Source organism: Chenopodium album, chromosome 2 (assembly GCF_948465745.1).
Source record: "Chenopodium album chromosome 2, dcCheAlbu1.1, whole genome shotgun sequence".
NCBI classification, from domain to species: Eukaryota; Viridiplantae; Streptophyta; class Magnoliopsida; order Caryophyllales; family Amaranthaceae; genus Chenopodium; species Chenopodium album.
The window spans coordinates 81,762,642-81,784,679 of NC_137835.1; the positions used below are offsets into that span (position 1 = coordinate 81,762,642).

The window sequence follows — 22,038 nt, forward strand, 5'->3', positions numbered from 1 at the left end:
TGAATTAGATATTGTATGTTCATACTCTTTGCATAACTACAATGTTTTTTTAATAATCTGCAGGTTATAGAAAGAGGGATTAAGAAAATGTTTGTGTCAATTGAATTTGAGGATAGAAGAAAATTTGATCCAATAGACAGCAAAAGCCACAAATCACAATTACTTGATTAATTGAGATACCAAGCGTTGCACTCTTGGGCGCGAATAGTTTACAATTGTTATTTAAACTTTAAAAAATTTTACATCTCACAAATAATGCTCCAAAATTACAAATAACAATTAACATAGGTAGTATTTATCTTTTATCAGATGGCTAAAGGTGTTAAAAATTAACCCGATCCACTCAATTCATATTTCAACTTATATTGACACAATAATTGATTATGGAGCATTAATAGATTCAATCTGACTCAACCAATATAAGCCATGTTCACATTTACTGAACTGGTTGGAGTTGAACTGAACTGAGCTGAAATGAATATTTTATGAGAGAGGGAAATTAGGAGCTGAACTGATTGGAGCTGAACTGAACTGATTGGAGTTAAATTGAATTGAACTGAACTGAAATTAAGTAAATGTGAACAGGCCCTTAATCGAACTCGACCCAGTTTACCTCCGGTTTTCCTTTCATTCATTAAAAAGCATAAGAAAATAAGTTAAGCTCATTTGAAAAAAAAAAAAAAAAAGTTAAGTAAAGATAATGATAATTGTGTTAGGTGTTCACTTCATCTTATATTTGCTTCAAATTAATTTTTGTATATTTGTTTTTGCTAATCTGAATAAATATTAACAATTATTTTAACTAATTTGAACTTATTTTTTATAAGATGGTCTGATTTAACTAAATTTTAGATATGTACAATTACCAATCAACAAAAAAACATAAATTATATGATGTTTAATCAAATGCGTATTACGTTTTTTTTTTCTTCAGTTTTTATAAATTTTTTTCAAAAATTTAGTATCAATTAGATTACATGATTCGGGTTACAAATCACTTTCCATTTCCTTTTTCCAGACAGTAATTTATTTATTTTAGGTTTGTTACCTGGTTTTGTAAGTCATATTTATATTATACAAGAGATATTTTATCCTTCAAAAAAAAAATATATACAAGGGATATTTTATTATTCTTTTTTCTGTATTCTTTATTTTAAAAAATATATTCTTTATCTTAAAAAAAAAAAAAAAAAAACCAAATAAATGGATTAAGTTATGGATTGGATTATAACTAGGGGTGAGCATGGGACGGGTACCCGTACCATTAGTACTAACGGTTCGGGTACCCGATAACCAATATCACTAAAAGTGATATCCATAACCCGAACCGATAAGTTCGGGTACCCGGATTTTCGGAACGGTTATCGGGTACCCAATAAAGTATCCAATAGTGATAATAAAATTTAAAAAATTGGTTATTATGATATTTTTTAACACTAATTAACAACAATACCACATGATCTTGACCAAATTATTAATAACATTACTAATTATTGATATTATATAGTGATTACGAAGTAATGTAAGAGTTTAAATATTGAAAAGATAGATTTAAGTAGGAAAAAAACAAAATAATTGCTTATCGGAACGGAACGGGAAACCGTTAATTTTAAAATGATACCCAAAAATCATACCCGATAACAAATTATCGGAACGGGTACCCGAACCATTATGGTTATCGGATCGGATACCCTAATTTTCGAAACGGTAACAAAACGGATTTTCGGGTTTTCGGTTTTTCGGGTAGTTTTGCTTAGCCTTAATTATAACATTTGTAATTGGAACCTAACATTCGTCAAGACACAAATATTGTTCCCATTATTTTTAACTAATGAATCTCATTAGAAATCTATTCAATTAGATCAATTACCCTTGACGTTATTCAAATCATATTCACACTTTAAAAATCCTTTCAATGAATATGTTTTATTTTTTTGGTAAAAATTCTTTCAATAAATTTGATTACATTAATTTTGTTTCTTATGTGTTATTAAGGATGGTTGGTGTTTTGATGGTTAGTTAAAAGTAATATAATATTTCTGGTGGATAAAAGTACTGATATCTTAAAAACGAACTTGAAAATAACTCATTTTCTTCTATAAACCATTTACATTTCTCATGATATATGGTTTATTTTTATTTATTTAATTAATGTATTCAACTTCAAATGTCCACAATTTTAAATTTCAATTCATTGATTTTGCAATAATATGTTTGAGCAGATTTTTAAATCAAGACTTATACATTTTCAACAGCTTGCCATTTTATCTTCAAATAATTTTTGTATGGGATTTTGGGCTATTTATAGTATCATTGATAAACTTGGTAGGTGAAAGTTGTGGTGTTAAAATTAGTTATATTATTCTAGATCTCACTTTTTCTCCTTTAGTTTTATAACATTTGTATTCATCAACTCTACTAGGATTAGATATTTCTATGGAGTAAATCAAAGGATTTTGGGAAATGGTCTAGGGTTCTAGAGTCTAGGCACACCAAAAATTGATTTTAGCTCACCTTTATGGATCCAGGTGTGATTTGAGAAGGGCACTGAAAACGTTTTTTTTTTCTTGGTTGGTTGTTGTTGTCGTCTTAAATTTTTGTTTTTCGCCATGTCTGGTTAACCTATTATTAAATTTTACCTTGGTATGCTTTACTGGAGGTCTTGCAATCTCAAAACTTAACTTGATAAAGAAAAAAACAATAAAGTTTAGATCTTAGGAAAAATTCATTTTAATAATCTCAACTATGAGCGATTTACTTCTAATAATCCCAACTATGGATTATCGTCTAATAATCCCAACTTGATATGAGTTTGCCTTTAGTGGTCTCAACCGGTCAACACTAAGTTAACGACTTATTATAACAAGTAACCATGACACGTGTCGATCAACATGTGATTGGTCTTAAATTAAAAAAATTAATAATAAAAAACCCTAACAACCACCACCCCCCTCCCCTTCCCCCATCGTGAAACCCAAGGCCCAACCCCCAACTCATCGAAAACGGCAGGCCACCCCCCCCCCTCCCCCAATCCCCTGAAAATGGTCGGCTATAACATAATTCATTTCGATCCAGGTGAGAACTCCATGATTTGATTATTGTATATTAGGGTTTTGAGGGATTGGAGTAAACCAAGGAAAATGCATCGGAGGAGAAGCACTAGCACGTAAAACAACGGTGGCGCAACGTATGGTTGAATCAGAAGCTGTTGAACCAAGTGATTGGGTTGAATTGGGTTGTGATTAGGAGCTAACGCGATCAGGGAGGGAAGGGAGATGGTGGTTTAGGGATGGGGTGGATTGGTTGGTGGTTTTGGGAGTTAAGAGGGGTCGACCATCCGTTTTCGGGTGATTAGGGGAGGTGGGCGGTCGGTTTCCGGTAGGATGGGGGTTGGGCCTAAGGTTTCATGATGAGGGAAAGGGGAGGGGTGGTTGGGAATTTCTTTTTCATTTTTTTTTATAATTTTAAACCACTCACATGCTGACACGTGGTTTTTAAAAACAAAAAAAAATTACCCTTTCAACAGGTTATCAGTCATTGAGACCACTGGAGGCAAACTCATACCAAAGTTGAGTTTATTAGTTAATAATTCATAGATGGAATTATTAGAAGTAAATCATCCACAATTGGAATCATCAAAGTGAATTTTTCCTAGATTTTATTAGCCATTCACAAAGGGATTACAGAGTATGATGAAACAAAGGAAAGAAATTTTATTGTTAATCTTTATTTGTCCTCAAAATGGTGCAATTTTGATGAAATATTTATATCTTACAATATCCATTTTGATTTTCATATTTATAACTTGCAATATTATGTATTAATACAAAATTATTACTCATAATAATAAACTTGAGACAAATCGAACGCATTGTAACATTTTTCACACTTTTCGACTAATATAGTTTTCCACCATATACCCCTGAGTTTTTTTGTTTATTCACCATATACCCATGAAGTTTATAAAATTCATCATATACCCTCGAGTTTTCACAAAAATACATCATATACCCTTGATGACTAATTATTATTAACTTTGTCAATTACAAGGGTTAATTATGACCTAAAACTACCTTGAATATATTCCTCCACCTCCGAAATCACCCACGTTTCTTTTTCTCACCTTCAAAACCACCCCTAATTATTTTTCTCTTCCAAAAATCGATTATACAGTTATGATTTTTGAGATTTGGAGTCGTTTCAGGGATTGGACAAAAGAAAGGAGTGGTTTCAGGGATGAAAGAATAGATATAAGGTGGTGTCGATACATAATTAATCAAATTTCACTTATCTTGTTGTCATTAAGGGTATATGGTGAATTTTTGTAACATCTTAAGGGTATATGGTGAATTTGAAAATTTTCATGGGTATATGGTGAATAAATAAAATATTCAGGGGTATGTGACTATGTGGTAGAGGTGATCAAGGTTAGCCCGGCCTGATTTTGGGCGGGTTTTGGGCAGATTTTTCCGGCCCGGCCTGAAAATTACTTTGGACGGGTTTGGTAATACACTTTTACGCATATTTAGTTGATTTTTTTAGGCCCGGCCCGAAATTGGCTCAAAAAGCCCGCACGGCCCGACCATTTTGAGCGGGTTTGGTCACAAAAAATTTGGCTCAACCCGGCCCGAGAAGTGGCCATAATTTTTAGCTTCGGCCTGCCCAAACCCGGCCTGGCCCGCCCAATGATCACCTCTACTATGTGGTGAAAAAACTGGTCAAAGTAGAGATGTCACTACATTTGAATCAGATTTGGTAGAAAACTACTCTGTATCTCTTTAGTTCTGTGCTCAACCAAATCTCAACCAAGAAAGGTTTTAATTTTTTACATAGTTTGTCTCATGCTTAGCTTTATTGATGGGTCCTTCAATCACAAAAATAAACTCAATCAAGAAAACCACAATAAGGATTAGGTTTCATCAGTTATCTATGAAAAGAATTAGTACATATTACCTTTGTCCTTCATCTACTGTTTAAATGTTCAGGGTAAGAACATTTAGCAAACAATAGTACACTCCGTAGTAGATAAATTCAAGAATAATATGTTTTCGGGCTTTAATAAGGATTGCTTGCAGTATATAGCTCAACTTTGCCAATTAAGCTTAGGGCTTGTTTGGTTGACATAATAAAACATGGAAATTGAAACTTCCTAGGAAAAAAAAAAAAAAAAAAAAAACTTCATAGGAATTGCAAATTTTGTACTACCTCCGATTCTTATTACTCGCAACAAAGGAATATTTTATATCTCACAAATAATACCTCTTTGTTGCGAGTAATAAGAACCAGAGGTAGTATGTTGTTTGGTTGGCAAAAATTTGGTGATTTGGGGGAAGTGGAACTTCCTAGGAATTTTGAGTTCCCACAAAATGTAGGAATTCACTTACCTAACCCCCATAGGTAAGTAGAAATTCCCTTAGGAAGTAACTTCCCTCATTGTTAACCAAACAATTTTTGGAAAATCCCATGAATTTGATTATAGGAATTAAATTCCCATATATTTGCAATTCATGGAAAATTCTAATTCCCTTGTAAACCAAACGACACCTTTGTGATTATAATGACGATTAAAATGATTGAAAGCAATACTGAGCAGAAGTCAAGATTTTTCAATAGCACCGACAAAATCAGAAAATCATAGAGTACATTCAACTATGAGCAGCCCCTTAAACAAAATCAGCGTCAGGATCAGGTTTAAGAACAGAATACACACCTTAATTATACGAAATCAACAAGAAAAGGAGACAATACGTACATTGCTTATTTATAATAAACTTATCATCACGCTGAACATCAATGTGAAAGCTAATACTCACACCAACTTCTCAGAGATGGTGAAGGAGGTTGGGCCCGGCTGCCCGGGATTTGTCCGTGTCTGGGAGATTGGTGATGGTGGATAATTTGGCGTCTTTGTTCTCAGACTTCTCCGTGCCATGTGACTAGCACGGACAAGCATTGTAGAAACACCTGCTTCGTAGTGTTTCACGAGCCACAAAGATTCCTGCAAGTCAACTTTTTAAGAGAGAACCACCAACTTGATTATTATCATCATTCTATGGTGAGTAAATAAAATCATTAGAACAATGTGTCTACGATGAGAAAATTCTGTTAGCTTACCAGCTGATGAAAAACCCGGTGCAAACCCGGTGCAAAGCCGGCCAGTAGAAAGAACAGTGCTAGAGCTGATGCCACCAACTTTGCTTGTATCTTTTGCATCTTCAAAAGATAGGAAATATCAAATATACTCCACCAATCCTACTATGAAATAATGAATGATGGATTGCTCTTATAGAATGGTTTTTTAACAATTCTTTGGACTTAATCATATTGCATTATGTGTTGTTTTGAATTTGATCACAAAAGGTGGATTTTTCCAGTGAGAAAGCAGATAAAATATTTGAGCATTCAATCTTTCCACACTGAGGAAAACAAGTGACCAAATAGTTTTCTTTGTGCTTTCTTTAACTGTTGTTTGGTTGGTCGGTGGTAATGGTAATGAGTTTATAGGTAAATTTATAAGAAAAATCTCATGTCAGAAAATTAAATGAACTCAATTCTAATGATGAGCCACCTTTGGCAAGAGCGATGGAGTTTAGGAACCCTATTCAAGAACTGAACGGACATAATTACCTTCATGAGTCGAGCTATTTGTTGTTCGTTTGGTCGGTTGCTGTCTTGCTGATGCTATGATCACTGGCCTGGTTATTGGGAAACCATAATAATGCTTCTTGTGGACCATTTACTAAGGAAAGGAAGTAGAAACAACATTGTTGAAAATGGCCATACCTGAAGATGCATGTTCTCACTTGCAAATTTGACCTCTATTCAACAGTTGTTCTATCATGCATGCTTTAATTAAGAATTTCATGTCAAAATGTAAACTAATACAGTAGGACTTTCATCTCATTTGTCTTGTATGAAAAAGTCTACTCTGTTGGGGAATAAGTTGGACACTGTTCTTGTTCTCGCTTTAAAGCTCCTCTCAGACAGTAATCACCTACAATTAGATTTCAGTACACACAGCGCCGCAAATATGAAACATTAGATCCAGCAGCTATAAATATCTCAGGTTTATATGATTCACACCCAACAATATTAAAACAGAGGAAAAAAGAGAATTAAGAGGTTTTATTGCACTATAATCTTTATATAAGAGGATGCGCTTATATTTCCTCTCTGATTTTATATCTGAATGCAAAACATCACAAACTAGATGACATGAGCCAGCCTTACCTTCAGGTGCCACATGCTAAATTGCTAAGAGATCTTTCCTCCTATCCAGCTGAACCCAGGTAGCTTCTTTTGCCCACTATCACGCGTATCTTCCCTCAACTTCTCCACATCATCCCACCTTTCGTGATTTGCATAGATTCTGGAGAGCAAAATTGAGTGAGAACCTTCATGCATTTGATTTTCAGAGACATGCTGCAGGATAACTTCTGCAAGAGCAAAATTTCCATGCATTTCACAACATGCTAATAGTGCTCCCCAAACACCGGCGTCAACTGGTTCAGACAAGCACAAGACAAATTCATGCGCCTCTTTTAATTTTCCAGCCATTCCCAGGATCTTAACCATGTGAACATAATGCTCATTTCTAGGTTTAATACCAAATTCATCCTTCATTCTGCTGAAAAATTCCTCCCCTTCTCTGACAAGACCAGATTGACAGCAAGCATGAAGAAGAGCAGAAAATGTGGATTCATCAGGAATTAATCCTTTCTCTATAGCTTCATCAAACAATCTAAATGCCTGCTCAGCATTTCCATGGGAGCCAAGACCCAGTATAGCGGCATTATATATAATGATGTTTTGCCTATGAAGGACATTCAAAACCTGAATGGCCAAGTCCACAAAACCACACTTTGAATACATGTCTATGAGAGCGGAAGCAACCCTGATATCTATCTCCAATCCATGTCGAAGAACATAACCATGTACCTCACAGCCAGGCCCAACATGACCCAATTGAACAGAAGCAGCCAGAACACTAGCAAGCAACACAGGATCAGCCTTCATACCTTCCACATTCCTCTCTCTAAATAACAAAAATGCTCTATAGATGTCCCCTGAATTTGCAAGCCCTGTAATCAATGCGGACCAAGTGACTATATCCGGTTTAGATAAGCTGTACAAGACTCCCTGCGCCGAATCCAAGCACTCACATCTAGAATACATGGTGACTAGTGAGCTACCAACATGATCATTCAAAAGAAAACCACTCTTTACACATAACCCATGAATTCCCTGGCCAATTTGCAACAACCTGTGCTCATTCAAAGCCGAAAGCAAACCTACAACCGCATATCCATCCGGTTGAATCCCCATATTCCTCATGGCATTAAACAACTTCAACCCTTCATCCCAAATTCCACAATACCCATAACCTTGTATAAGCGAATTCCACGTAGCCAAATCAGGATCAATTACACCATTAAACACTTTACTAGCATCATCAACAAACCCAAGCTTTGAATAAGCATTCACAAGTGAACTACCACAAATTGAATTCATTTGCAACCCAGAAACTACCAACCCACCATGAACAAGCCTAACACCCTCAACATCATTATTCTCATAACAAGCGCGTAAAATGCAAGCAAACGTAAAATTATCAGGACATAATTCAGACCTAAGCAGCTGATTAAAAAGATGAAATGCATTCTTAAAGTCATGAACTTGAGCATAAGCTCTAATAATGGAGTTCCAAAGATAAATGCTTCTTTGAGGACTTTCATCGAACAGTTGGTGTGCAGAGGTAAGATCACCATTGAGAGCATAGTATCTAATGATTTTAGTGGCAAAAAAAGGGTCAAGAGAAAGATGGGTTTTAGCAATCATGCCATGTAATTGCTTGGTGTTTGAGATAGTTTGATGGGGTATTGAGAATTTGGACAGTATTATTCGAAGTGGTGTGATCATTGAATTAGATATTGTATGATCATACTCTGTAAATCTGTAATAAAATGGTTCAGATTCCTACTACCATTTAATCAAAATTGTGTCAAAAAAAAAGTTCTGAAGTTTATAGAAAGAGGGATTTGAAGAAAAAGTTTGTGGCAATTGAATTTGAACATAGAAGGAAGTTTGAGCTAGTACAGGACATAAGCCGCAAATCACAACAGTGATTACTTGATTAGTGAGGAATAATGAGACACGGCTTACACTGGGTTAGGCGCAAATTTAAGTATGAGTCCGTACTCCCTTTATTCCTTAATGCTCACCCTATTTTTATTCAGTGTTTTGTAATTGTGTGGCCGGAGTTACTTATCAAGGGTTAATTATTTAAATGTTATTTAATTGACAAATGACTACATATTAATATATTATGAGGTTATTTAGTTGATTAACACATTTTTTGTGTGAGAGTAACCCTTGAATAAGTACCCCTGACCAACCGATAACCCCAGATGATGTAACTCCAACCACGCGATGTTTTGTGATTTTTAATTGGGTAATGTTATAGGTAGCCTTCAGGGTTACAAATAACAATTAAATATTATTTCTAATCTGGCAAGAAGTATTAATATAGAAATGCATTACAAAATATTCCACGAATCAATATACTTAAGTTTGTGATATATATATTTTTGATAAAAACTTAATGAATATATTTTATTAATACTTTTCTCTTTTAGCTTATTATGTTTTTGCATTATGTATAACACGTTCCCTTTTATTTTTATACTCCAATTCAAATTGTCCATTCATTAGTTCGAAACTTCCTCCGTTTAGTAATAATAATTGTAATATTAGGTATGCACAATTTTTTTTTTAAAAAAATAATATATTTGGAATAAAAATAAATAAATAAATAAATAACATTTTATAATACTTCCTCTGTTTTTTTAGTTGCTAAACTTTGCAAAACACGGTTTATATTCAAAAGATTGAAAGAAATGCCAAGCATAAGTCAAGATAACTCACTAGCTAGAGAAAATCACAGTATATTCCTAACTTAGAGCAGCCTCTTCAACCAAAACAAAGGCAAGGTCAGGTCTAACTTTAAGAGCAGAATACACCCTCAATACTCGAAATCAACAGGAAAGCAGACGATCGTTAAGGAACATTGCTTATTTGAGTTATTACCATATGGAAGTAGGCATCCACTAGCCAGAGTACAAGCATATTCCTTGTAGAATTGAACCACCTGTTATTCAGTCTGGAGAGAATTGTTTAGTAAAGGAAATCGCATGAACACAATGTCATCGATTAAACGATTCAAACTGTGGTAGGATGTTCCATCTTTAGCCACAGCTTGGGCAGCTAGCTTAGCCATTTCTCTAGCTCTTTTTGACAACTCGTCTCTTCGAGTCTCCATAAGATTTTTGATCAACTTCTCAACCACAACTCTATTACAATTATCCTTATTCATGTCTAGTCCGATCTTCCAAAGCTCGGTTACAACCCTGCTATTCACAGGTTGATCAATTCTGAAAGGCCAACAAATCATTGGAACACCCGTAACAATACTCTCTAGAGTCGAGTTCCAACCACTATGCGTCAAAAATCCACCAATTGCACCATGAGCTAAGACCTCTTCTTGTGGTGCCCAACTCACTATACACCCTCTAGCCTTTGTGCCCTCTACAACATCTTCAGGAATCTCTAAATTCTGGTTCATTTCAATTTTTCCATTCAACTCGATTATCGAGCCAGGCCTTTGAACCCATAGAAATCTAGTCTTGCTATTAACTAAACCATACCAAATCTCCATGAGCTGCTGTTTTGTCAGGGATGCAATACTTCCAATGCTCACGAAAAGGACCGATTTTGAAGGTTGAGCATCAAGCCATGCCAAGCAGCTTCTGTCTTCTTGCCATAAACTATTAGAAATCGATTTAGTTGTCTCTTGTTGGATCCTACACTTAAGGTTTAAATGAAGGGGCCCAATGTCGTATACATTAGGACATAATGCACGAACGTGAGTGAAATAATCACCTTCAAGCTTATCAAAGGTGTCTATTATGTGCCCCTGAGCTTTTGGAAAATTCTGCACTTTCTTGAGTACTGTTTGAACCTCAGGATTGTTCGGATCATAAGCACGACAGAAGGTCGGAAGATCCCGGCGCCTTTAGTAAGTTTCCATTCCTGGTACACTTGTTATTGCTGCATCTAAGTCTCCATCTCCTACATACAAGTGAATGAATCGAAAAAGTGACAAGAGATTGTTAATTTGAACTTATTTAGATTGAGAAAAAAATTAAAACTTTGTTATAAGCTCATCCCGCTAAAATTCCTCACATAAAAGCATAAAACCATGTGTGTGAGAGGGGAGAAGGGGTGGCTGCCATGAAAAGGAAGGTGAGAAGGGGGAGCATAGAGAAAAATATATATATATATATAAACCAAAAATAATTGACCAATTACAAATCAACACGTGTTAAGTTTACCTATTAAACCAATTATCTACGGGTCAAGGCTCAAAGAGAGTAACCCCTAAAATAATTAAAAAAACATAAGGGAGTATACTCTCTCCGTTCCTGAAAGTTCGACTCACTTTGCATTTGCACGGTCTCCAACGAACATCTTTGACCACTAATAACTTCGGCTATGTATAAATAAAATTTTAAAAAAAGTTTATATTTGAAAATTCATCATAAGGGAAATATAATAAGATCAAACTTGTTACTTTATATTGATTGTATAAATCATAATATATGGTCAAAGTTACTTTATTTTGACCACATGAATAATAAGTGAATCGAAGTTTCAGAAACGGAGGTAGTATATACAAAGTAGTATCATTAATGTATCAAAACAATTCCAACAAAACCCTATCTAACTATATTTAATCATAATTATAAATCACAAAAGATAGTCCAAATAATGTTTGAAAATAGTGTCAAAAGTTAAAAAAGTGTGAAATAAGAAAATACAAATCTAAAGTTGTGAAACATTGTAATTTAAAGTGTGTAATTAACATGAAATGAGTATAAGCAGAAATGAACGAACCTTGGAAAGGAAGGTCAGCAGCCTTAAGCATGTTAGGAATACAAAGCAAAGTCCAAAGGCAACAAGGACTAATGGTATCAAAATAAACAAGGGGCACATTCAACTCTTTAGCAACCTCTACCATGCACCCATACAAACCGTCTGCTATAATACATGTCACCGGTTTCTTTAAATAAGCATCAGTCGAGCCAAAAGCCAGCACCTCCCTCAGCCGGCTACCCTCAGTTTGGGCCTGAGCCTCTAGGGAGATAGTCAACTGGGGAACATTACGAGGGATCTCATCGGGCCCAAGCCCATCAGGGACTGTCTCAAATCGAAAGTGAGGCTTGTAGTGGACTAGGCGGGCAGCTGCATTAGAGTTGAGTACTAGGTGGTGGTGGATGTAGTCAGTGGTGAGGAAGGTGACAGAGACAGCTGCAGGGCTGAGGGATAAAATGAGATCGGCTAGTTTAAGCATACAGTTCACTGGAGCTTGGATTGGTAAAGGGAAGATCACTACATGTGGTGATGGAGATGGTGTATGGAAGTTAGGACTAGGATTAGTATATTTTGTTAGATGATCTTCCATTATGTCTAGGAAATGTTTGGTGTTTAAATTTGGTATGATCTCTAGCTCTTTACACTACCGTAGTATTGTCTAACTAATGGTTAAATGTTTAATGAGTCATACAAGTATATAAGATCCCAATCCCAGTGTTTTTTAAATTATGATTAGCAATTGGCAATCATTGCTTATTAGCATATTAGTATATTACTCCGATTAATAAATGACTAGTAGAGAAAATATTGTCTCTAGAGTGGAAACTGGAATCTATAATTGGACTCTATAATGGCCTTATTAGCATTTTAGTATATTACTCCTTAATTAATAAATGACTAGTTGATTTATACTGTATTAAAGATTATCACACAATTATAGGGCAGGTAACCTAATGTCAAAAAGCGGAAAATTTAGTCTCTAGTGTGGAAACTGGAATCTATAATTGGACTCTATAATGGCTAATCTACCTTTGCTGCAACTAGCCAAAAGCAGATGCTCAGTTGCTGAAGATTGGTTGCACAAGAAATGGATGCCAACTAAAATGCCATCTTTTGTCTATGATATAGCACATATGAATATCAGTTTACAAGAGTACATACACAATAACACAAAAGAATATTTTCCAATATTAACTACCAATTGAATGATCTAATTGAGGCATTGAGCAGAAAAGCAAAGATGGGCCATATATTTCACTTACAAATCAACTCCTATATTATGTCTATTCTACAGTCACCAATCAAACAATATGATATGGTTTATCTTTCAGAAGGATGCTACACATATCAAAACATAACACCTTGATTAAGCATTTCTAGCGTACCTTCAATCTCCAAATGAAATCCATAATCAATATGATACAAGAGCGATTAAAACCAACAGTGGAATCTGCATCCTCCAGAAGCAGTATTCTTGCAATCCCAAATTCCCACCAACTTCATTTCACAAGGATTGGGTTTACATGCTCCTAACCGCGACAAATTGGCACTAAGAGGAAATTGTTTCAAGTCCTTCCTTCCTTAATCAAAAGGATAGCTAAATTGAAGCATATCATGCATTAAACTTTCCACCAAAAGGAGTCCACATATCAACATAACCCCTCAAAGACTTAGGCATTGCCTTCTTCCAAGCAACCAAATTCGGCAAATCACCTGTAAGAGCAAGGGAACTATCATCCTTCCTAGTCCCAAGGTTCAACACAAAGAGTTGATCAGGAAAAACCTCATACATTGCCTTCAAAGTCTCTTCCATAACTAATTTCCCGTCTCTCCTCGAATCCTCGGCCTCAACACAACTCCCTCCTACATTAACCATTATCCTCCCACCTTCCCTCAACTTCTTCTTCAACTTCTCCCATGTCAAAGGGTCCTGAAGCTCAGGTATCAAACTCCCTTCACTAAACAAATCAACCAAAATCCCAGAAAACCCATTTCTAACACTAGCTTTCAAAGCATCACCAATGTAAACAAAGAGCCTATCAGGGTATTGTCTTTCGAGTTTCGAAAGCCCGAAAAACTCCCTCCCCACATCAATTACAGCAGGATCAATCTCCCAACCATGAACTACACCTTGAGGGTACAATTCCAACAAGATTTTAGCAGCTGAACCAGCCCCAAAACCCAAAACCCCAATTGGCCCAGGAGGTATAATTGGAGTCAATGTCCCAAAAACATCAAAGTAAGTATCAGTTAGGGTTCTAAACAAGAAATTGATACTATGAATGTTTCCAGGACCATCTAGAAGGAGAAGCCTAGAACCCCTAAAAGGGTGGTCAGCCTTTCTAGAAACTTCTAGAACCCTAATGTAATTATAACGAGACTTGAATTTTACAAGGGTTTTGACATAATCAATAGGAATGCCATCATCTTGAGTGCTTGAAGGGGAAGATGAATGGTGGGTTTGGTCAGATTTTGTGGATAAGGGTTTGGGAATTGGGCGGGAAAAGAGAGGTTTAGGATAGAGAAAGTTGGGATTTTGAGGGGTGCAGGAGAGAGAAGGATGGGAGAATTGAAGTGGGTAAGGTGTATTTGGAGGGAATTGAAGAGAAAGAGTGAAGCTTGAAAAGAGTGTTTTCATGGAGGTTTAACTGGTTTTTGGGTTCTCTGCTTTGGTTCTCTGATTACAGGAGATATACGACACCTCAACTGCAATTAAAAAACCACCCTGAAATGTGGATGTCAGTTGGTTAAACTGGTGGTTGGTATCTCAAGAGTACTCCCCCCTTTTTTAAAAAAAAAAATACTACTCCATAGTATATCAGTTTGCCTGGTATATTTTGCCGAGAGACAACTTTGATTTATACAGAACTCCCACATCATCTCTGTAATACTCCTTCCGTTTTATAATATACTTCATTTCATATGAATAATGGCATGTCCTCCTTATAAAATATTCAGTTCAGTTTAGTGAATCAAAATATGCCCTAAGTATAGTCTCTTTAGGTTAGTCTCAATCTGTAATTTAAAATCAGTGTTATACCAAGTAATTTAGTTTTACATACACTTATCACTTAATGAAACTATACTTTGAGACGAAAGAAAGGTTTTTAAAAAAAAAATGAGACAGAAAGAAATATGTAGTTTCAAATCAGCTTACACTGATATGATTTATAATTATGTTAGGTATGTATATATAGCGTATTCAGGTTTCTCATATTTGCTTCAACTTCTCTACTAATCTTTCTTTATGAACTAGTTTTGTGCCCCGTGCGATACCCGGGTTGTTTATTGAAGATAAAATTTTAATCTATATGTCAAAATTTTAATTTTATCATTGATACAAAATTAGTTAGGAATTAATGTGCTTTTATGACGATTTGCTATATTTAATCAAAAAAATTTAACAAAATTATAATTCAATTTGTACCTCTGAAATATTGGTATTTTATTGAAAATAAAACTCTAAACTAACAATTTTATCAAATTATATCCAAATAGAATTTTAAATTAACTTTTTATTCCCCATTTAAATCTATCCAACGTGGCGCGACACTTGGCGTTTCACTTGGTGAAAAGTTGAAACGCCAAGTGTCAATGCCTCGTGACCTGGCTAAAAGTTTAGCTTTATATATATATATATAAGTTATATGATTAGATGGGTATGGGTAATGGAAATGAAGTTCCTTTGATTTCTGTTTAATAAAAACCTGAAATTAGACTACACCAGTCTATAATAATCACAACACATAATACGCTACACATCTTCAACATCCCTCTCACCATCTCAAGCACACTTCCAACTCGAACCACAACCCTGATCCACTCTATCATCTAAAACCACAAAGAGCAGGAAAAGAGAGGAAACCAACATGACAACTTTGAACTGAAGTTCTAGCTAATGTTAACATATAGCACAACAATCTTCCATTGAGAGAGATACAATTGGCAAATTTTTTTTGTCCAAAATGGAGGCAGTTCTGCCAATAATAGAGTTGTGCTGACTTCTTTCCTTTACAATCCCATAACAAGATGAACATAGAGTAATGACACCTGATTAGTTAATAAAAACAATGTCTCCCTTTCGTCAAAAAAGCTCCGATCTTGAGGGACTGTCCAGCATATGTCAATAAGAGTGTCATGTTTCAAGTGAGCCATGCAATCAAATAATCCAATGCTGCTTAGTGTTTTTTTCTCACACTCCACGTCTGGGATCTCATCTGCATAAAGAGTAGCAAAAACCACTGATGTTAGCTATTGCTATCACAGAGCCGGAAATGTCATTGCAGCCTGATATATTGCACTGCAACAGCCTTTTGTAACACAGGCAAAACCCTAGCTAGGAAAACCTGAGGATACAAGAAAGACAGAAATCCCTCCATCCCATTTTAAAGTTAGCTAAAGAAGTAAAAAAAAATTGAGTGTATAGGTGGGTCAGTGTGTGTGTGGGGTCTAACTTCAGAGGAAAATCTTACAGTAAGAAATTATTAAGACATCTAGAGTAAAGGGAGTATATGATGACAAGACATCTAGAGTAAAGGGAGTATTATTAAGAATTAAAGGGAAGAGAGCAAGTTAATCCCCTTCCAGAAGAAGATTTCATTTGCTGTTATTAGAAGTAGGAAAAGAAAAGAAGGGACAGAGAACAAGCCTAGAAATTAAAGAACTGGTATCACAGTCATGCTTTACATTTCCCTCCACCCATTTGGCCATTTCAGCACAACTAAGAGAGTCAAATGTGTGCAATCATAACAATACAATGATGTAAAATGTTGGTTTCTTCCTGAAATTCATTTCTTGAAAACCCTGGACTAAAAAGACTAATGGGAAGTCAGCCTCAGGAGGTAATGGTTTTGGCTATATGTCATATTACTCCCTCCGTCCCAAAAAGAACGACCCATTTGGCCAAAACTTTGTCCCAAAAAGAATGACCCATTTGCATTAAAACACCACCAATTTACAACAATATTTGTGCAAAATTAGCTTCCCCATATAAAAATTTCATTTTCCATGTTATTTTATTACTTTCTCTCTCTATTTTTTTACAAACCCCATGTAAATTTATCTTTCCAATATACTTTTACTTCTTTTTACTTAACTTCCTTAATACCCGCGTAATCAACCCAAATGGGTCGTTCTTTTTGGGACGGAGGGAGTACTAGAAAACACTCGATGAAGATAGGGATATAAATGACATGTGGATCAATCTCAATATACTCCCTCTCTCTAGCTATGGCAATGGGATGGAGTTAAGAAAGAGGAAGGCAAGTTATATTACTTATATAACATGGGAATAATATAAATCATACTTGCTGTAAAGAATAAGACTTACTTCCTGTCGTCATTTACTACAAACTGTACTCAGGTCTCAGGGTCCGGGGTCAAGGAATCATATGGTCTTCAGGATCAGAATCATAATCTTCACCATTCCAGATGCGAGGTTTTGGTCTTTGGTCCTTATCTTCTTCTTCCTGTACAAGCCCAAATTCACATATGATCAAAAACAAAACATTTTGGAGACATACTCAATGAACCAAAATGAAAAAATTAAAGTTCACTGGCAGTGGACCTCTTCTGGCTCCTTTGTGATAGGAGGAGTTGTCTGGAATGGAACACTTGGCGCATGAGGTATTCTAGATAATTGCTCTAAAAGAATATTTCTGCAACATTACAAAGGGCACATCGGAATCAGAAGACAAAGCCAAAAAAGTTTCGTAAACACAGCACTTGATACATACAACTATATAAGTAATGGCAGTGAAACAATGCATAAACATATAACACTAGTTCAACCTACAGTCAACCAAACAAGCTTTGGCACAAATGGCACTTCCTAGGAAAGAAAACTTCTAATTGCCAAAGCCTAGAATACTCCGCCACACCTCCAACAACTAATTCGTATATAATTAATGGATTAATAATAATATAATAAACTAAAACCTTTACTTCACATAAGTTAAATATAACCTCAGTGGCTCATTGCCTGGGCAATTATTCTTCTAAAGCACCAGTTGCACACCATACCCAACTCAATAAAGTTCATTTACCACTTAACCATACCCATAAGCTAGAACTTAGGCCAACAAGAAGCAAATAAAGACACAAACTCAGAAAAATATATGCCCATACTAATCTCAAATATTGCACATATAATGAAATAGTTTAGTGTTACACTACTAAAATCTACAGCAATATATGTATAGACAAACTTCAATAATTGAATATCTGAGATCATCTTCTCTCACATATTCTGAATTAAAAGTGACAGCCTTCATCTAACTAGCACTGAATTCTAAATATACAAGGATGCTAACATCACCTTCAATCTATAATCCTATTGCAGTCAAAGCACTCAAAGAAAATGTAAAGCTCCCTTGTCATATGTATAAAGAATAAAAAAGGGTCAAGAATAAAAAGAGAAAGTTACTGTGCAAATCCTCAACAGGAAAGGTAGACATAAACTAATTAATCAGACAAAGTGAGATGAAAACTCAACACAGGCCTCTGATAGAATCTAGCAGGCTAAGCAAATTAATTACAAATTGGAAGCTCTGTTTAACTGCTAATAGCCAAAATAAATAAATATCTTGGAAAATAAAATCTTGTAATGTCCATAACGGCGAGTAAATTAACCAGAATACCCTCAACAGCATTGCAAAAATTGCTGTCTTATGGTTAAACAAGAAATGCAGAATTACCGAATTTTCTCCATATCTTTAGGCGAGTTTTGGTTCTCCATGTTACTAGGCTCAACATGAAGGACGTAATCTGGGCCAAAATACTCATAATACTCATTGTAAGGTAACTTATTATCAGGTTCGACTCCAACTGCAACTGCTGTCTGCATATTAACCATATGAAACTTGTTAAATAGTAGAAAAATAGATGTTAAAGTTTCCAGAGAACCAAAGTCAGACAAAAATACACATTTGAATGCACCTGAAAACAGAGAGAGAGAGAGAGAGAGACCTCATAACACCAACAACGAGCTACATTTCGAATAGTGTACCCTCCTCCACCCAGCACCATTAGAGGGACATTGAATGATCTGAGAAATCGCAAACAATCAGCATGACCCTTCACAGATAAGTTAAAACAGCCAAGCCTATCACCAGAGAGTGAATCCGCTCCGCATTGCAGGACAACTGCATCGGGCTGGTAAACATCCATGACTTTTTGAATAATTGGTCTGAATAGACCCCGGAAGCTGTCATCATCTATTCCATCATTTAATGGGACATTAAGAGAGTAATGCTTCCCAGAATTTGCTCCAACGTCTTTAATGTGTCCAGTTCCAGGAAAAAAGTCACCAAACTTGTGAAAAGAAACAGTCATAACTCTATCAGTGGTGTAGAAAGCTTCTTCAACACCATCTCCATGATGCACATCAATGTCAATGTATAGTACACGCTGCATAAAGAAAGAGTGAGATCAACGGAAAAGAGAAAGAAGTAGATAGAAACCCTAGTAATCCACACTCTGAAGGGGATAAATACACAGCCAAGAAGTCAAGACGAATTGGTGAAGCTGAAGACATGAAAATCCCATAAAACTAGAGGAACAAGCCAATCAAAAGACCTCATGTAAAAGCACATTTGCAGGCAGGAATCAGTTATTTATCAGCAATCAGCATAGAACAATCAATTATCAGACAGCTCACCCAAAATCAACAGAGGTAAAAAAAGCTAGCTAAAATAACTGAGCCAGGAGCTCAATAACCCTTCATCAAGGAATGCTATACCTACACCCTAGAGCAGTCATGAAGCTATCAAAAAGTCCCTCTTACAAAAGCCAGGTGAGAGGGATATTAAATTTCTGTCAAAATTAACTTGATCAATAAGTTAATAAAAAAAAGAGAAAAAAAAAAGAAGAAGAAGAAGAGAGTATATTAATGGAGCAACAGTAACATAAAAGCTCCAACAATTTGTTTTCCCATCAACTCTCCCTCTGTCTCCTAAATATTAAGCCATAAATCTCATGCTGCCATTTCTCAATGATCTCAGGGTTTGAATAATACGAAGTATTTGACAGAAGATGTCATCCAACCAAACAAGGTGGTATTGCAATTTTCAATAGAAAAGCCTGAATTTCACTTCAGTCTATATAGACAATCAACTAACTCTAAATCTCAAATAATTTCATCAAATCAAACACTAATCATAACATAGGGAATGCAACAAAACAACATTTCCCCACATAAAGTCCTTTCTCCATCTTACATGAGATTTTACTACGACATTCCTTCCTACCAAAACTCAAGCATAATGCTCTTAGTAATCGAACCAATAACTCAAGAGAGTACAAGGTCAAGCCTTCAGAATACACTAACACCTAATGCAAACAGTTAAGAATCATTAAAACTCAGAAAAAAGGAGCAAAGCACAATATAAAAATATAAAAAGCCTAGTGAATTTCAGTAGCTCAAGTATCCACCATTAAGAGGACAAAAATTATCTTAAAATTAAACTCAAACCATCTTAAGAAGCGCTAATGACTCATTTTGTTAGTAACAACTTGAGGCAATGTGTTTTTCTACACGAATTTTCGTAACCACCCAACACCACGTCTAAATTGTTCATGAAAGATGACACAAAATTATGATGACGATTATATACTTGGGGTCATAAGAGATGGACAAGCATTACCATAGACATTGATAGGAGCCTTTCCTTACAAAAATACATAAAAAATTCATTCTCAATACGGCCTATCAAAAGGATCACGAGAAAACTAGACAGAGAGTTCACACTAACACTATATAAATTCTCAAACAGTCCACAGGCTCAAACAGCACTACAGTCACAAAGCTAAATTGCAATTGGCAATCAAAAGAATACTATGACACTACCAATCAAGTCAACCCACCCCCCTTCTTCCCCCCAACCCCCCCCCCCCCCAACCCCCATCCCACCCAACACACACAAAAATCAATACTGTAAACCAAAATTAAACACCAAATTCATCAATCAATAAATAAATAAAAATGACAAATTTATAAGACCCAAAAACAGAAAATAATGTACAGTATACTTATAAATGCAAATATTAAGAGGGGTGCGAAAGTTAGGAAAAGGAAAAGGCACAATACCCTATGAAATTTAAGAAGCTCAAGAATCCCAAGAACAATATCATTAACATAACAAAACCCAGAAGCCTCAGATTTCTTAGCATGATGCAAACCACCAGCCCAATTAATAGCAATATCAGCATCCTTTCGATTCAACTTAACAGCAGCCCCAATAGACCCGCCAGCAGAAGCCTGACAAAACGAGAAAAGCCCAGGAAAAACAGGGCAATCATCTCCAACATTGAACCTCTTCAAGTGCCGATTATGAGAATGATCAAGTGTAGAAGAAGCAGAGGAAGAAGAAGAGAGAGAACCGCAGAGTTCAGGGGAAACGGAGGAGAGAAACTCGACATAATCGTCGGAATGAAAGCGGCGGATATCGGTGGCGGCGGCGGGGAAAGGGCGGTTGATTTCCATGCGACGGTGAAGAGAGTAGTGGACGATGAGATTGTGGGACATACGGATGCGGTGGGGTTTCATGGGGTGGCCTTGACCGTAGTAGTAGTCGCCAATTGTGGGTTCGTAGAAGTAGGTTACTCGACGTTTTTGTGCGTCGGTTGATGCGGGTGATGGGAGTGATGCGCCGCCGTGTATGGCGGGATCTTCCATTGTTGAAGTGAGAGGAAGCTTTTTTGTGTTTCTGGTTTTTCGAAGGAGGGAGAAGAGAGAAGAGGGGGGAAGGAAAGAAGGAGAAGTTTTTAGGCCAACTAGCACACACACATAATTTAATTTTGGTGAGTAAATTTGATAAAAAATTAATTTAAGTTCAATAAAAATACGAATATATATTTGGTAGTACAATTTAAATTATAACCTAGTTCGTATGAACGATACACCGTGATGAAGTATATATACAACACAAATTAAAGATGGAATTAGGTCAAGTTAACTTGAGGTATGGCACGACACAACATGAAAATTCGACATCCTTTTCCGAGATGTTAAAAAAGTTCACGTTTTAATTACTAACGCGAGTAAATAGTAAGTGGAGGACTAAAATGAAAAATTACATTGTCTCGTTGTTTACTCATCCTCTCCACCGT

General features: G+C 35.8%; 4 protein-coding genes and 1 pseudogene across 5 annotated transcripts; all 5 read right to left on the minus strand.

The window, feature by feature from the left end:
- Window positions 1–5,605: 5,605 nt before the first annotated feature.
- On the minus strand, window positions 5,606–13,455 carry LOC145603469 (putative pentatricopeptide repeat-containing protein At1g64310). 2 transcript variants are annotated; one of them, XR_014104866.1, is made up of 6 exons: window positions 13,317–13,455; window positions 7,231–11,127; window positions 6,784–6,994; window positions 6,628–6,695; window positions 6,115–6,213; window positions 5,606–6,009 (listed from the first exon to the last, which is right to left on the minus strand). XR_014104866.1 is itself a non-coding variant. In XM_081659387.1 (2 exons), exon 2 carries the CDS (start codon window positions 8,917–8,919, stop codon window positions 7,255–7,257), a length of 1,665 nt encoding a protein of 554 aa, XP_081515513.1. In that variant the 5' UTR covers window positions 8,920–11,127; window positions 13,317–13,455; the 3' UTR covers window positions 7,018–7,254. The 2 variants fall into 2 exon arrangements, 1 of the variants encoding a protein (XP_081515513.1); XM_081659387.1 differs by lacking the exons at window positions 5,606–6,009; window positions 6,115–6,213; window positions 6,628–6,695; window positions 6,784–6,994 and having other exon boundaries at window positions 7,018–11,127.
- Window positions 10,151–11,526, minus strand: LOC145577627 (7-deoxyloganetic acid glucosyltransferase pseudogene; annotated as a pseudogene).
- On the minus strand, window positions 11,173–12,888 carry LOC145603491 (7-deoxyloganetic acid glucosyltransferase-like). The gene has a single exon (XM_081659408.1). It carries the CDS (start codon window positions 12,518–12,520, stop codon window positions 11,843–11,845), a length of 678 nt encoding a protein of 225 aa, XP_081515534.1. The 5' UTR covers window positions 12,521–12,888; the 3' UTR covers window positions 11,173–11,842.
- Window positions 13,120–14,772, minus strand: LOC145603482 (uncharacterized). Its single transcript, XM_081659397.1, has one exon. The coding sequence runs from the start codon at window positions 14,567–14,569 to the stop codon at window positions 13,544–13,546; it is 1,026 nt and encodes a 341-aa protein (XP_081515523.1). The 5' UTR covers window positions 14,570–14,772; the 3' UTR covers window positions 13,120–13,543.
- An 828-nt stretch (window positions 14,773–15,600) lies between these two features.
- Window positions 15,601–21,725, minus strand: LOC145589830 (histone deacetylase 6-like). Its single transcript, XM_081646516.1, has 6 exons — window positions 21,017–21,725; window positions 18,898–19,338; window positions 18,627–18,769; window positions 17,498–17,588; window positions 17,261–17,399; window positions 15,601–16,148 (listed from the first exon to the last, which is right to left on the minus strand). Exons 1-5 carry the CDS (start codon window positions 21,602–21,604, stop codon window positions 17,310–17,312), a joined length of 1,353 nt encoding a protein of 450 aa, XP_081502642.1. The 5' UTR covers window positions 21,605–21,725; the 3' UTR covers window positions 15,601–16,148; window positions 17,261–17,309.
- Window positions 21,726–22,038: the final 313 nt, after the last annotated feature.

What these genes read in the sequence shown, in the direction of transcription:
- LOC145603482 (XM_081659397.1), bottom strand. Translation starts at nt 14,569, where the DNA reads ATGAAAACACTCTTTTCAAGCTTCACTCTTTCTCTTCAATTCCCTCCA.
- LOC145589830 (XM_081646516.1), bottom strand. Translation starts at nt 21,604, where the DNA reads ATGGAAGATCCCGCCATACACGGCGGCGCATCACTCCCATCACCCGCA. An exon ending in AGCTTCTTAAATTTCATAGG is followed by an intron (nt 19,339 to 21,016) that starts GTATTGTGCCTT and finishes TTCTTTATGCAG; the next exon opens with CGTGTACTATACATTGACAT. An exon ending in AAAGATATGGAGAAAATTCG is followed by an intron (nt 17,589 to 18,626) that starts GTAATTCTGCAT and finishes GTAATGTTGCAG; the next exon opens with AAATATTCTTTTAGAGCAAT.
- LOC145603491 (XM_081659408.1), bottom strand. Translation starts at nt 12,520, where the DNA reads ATGGAAGATCATCTAACAAAATATACTAATCCTAGTCCTAACTTCCAT.
- LOC145603469 (XM_081659387.1), bottom strand. Translation starts at nt 8,919, where the DNA reads ATGATCACACCACTTCGAATAATACTGTCCAAATTCTCAATACCCCAT.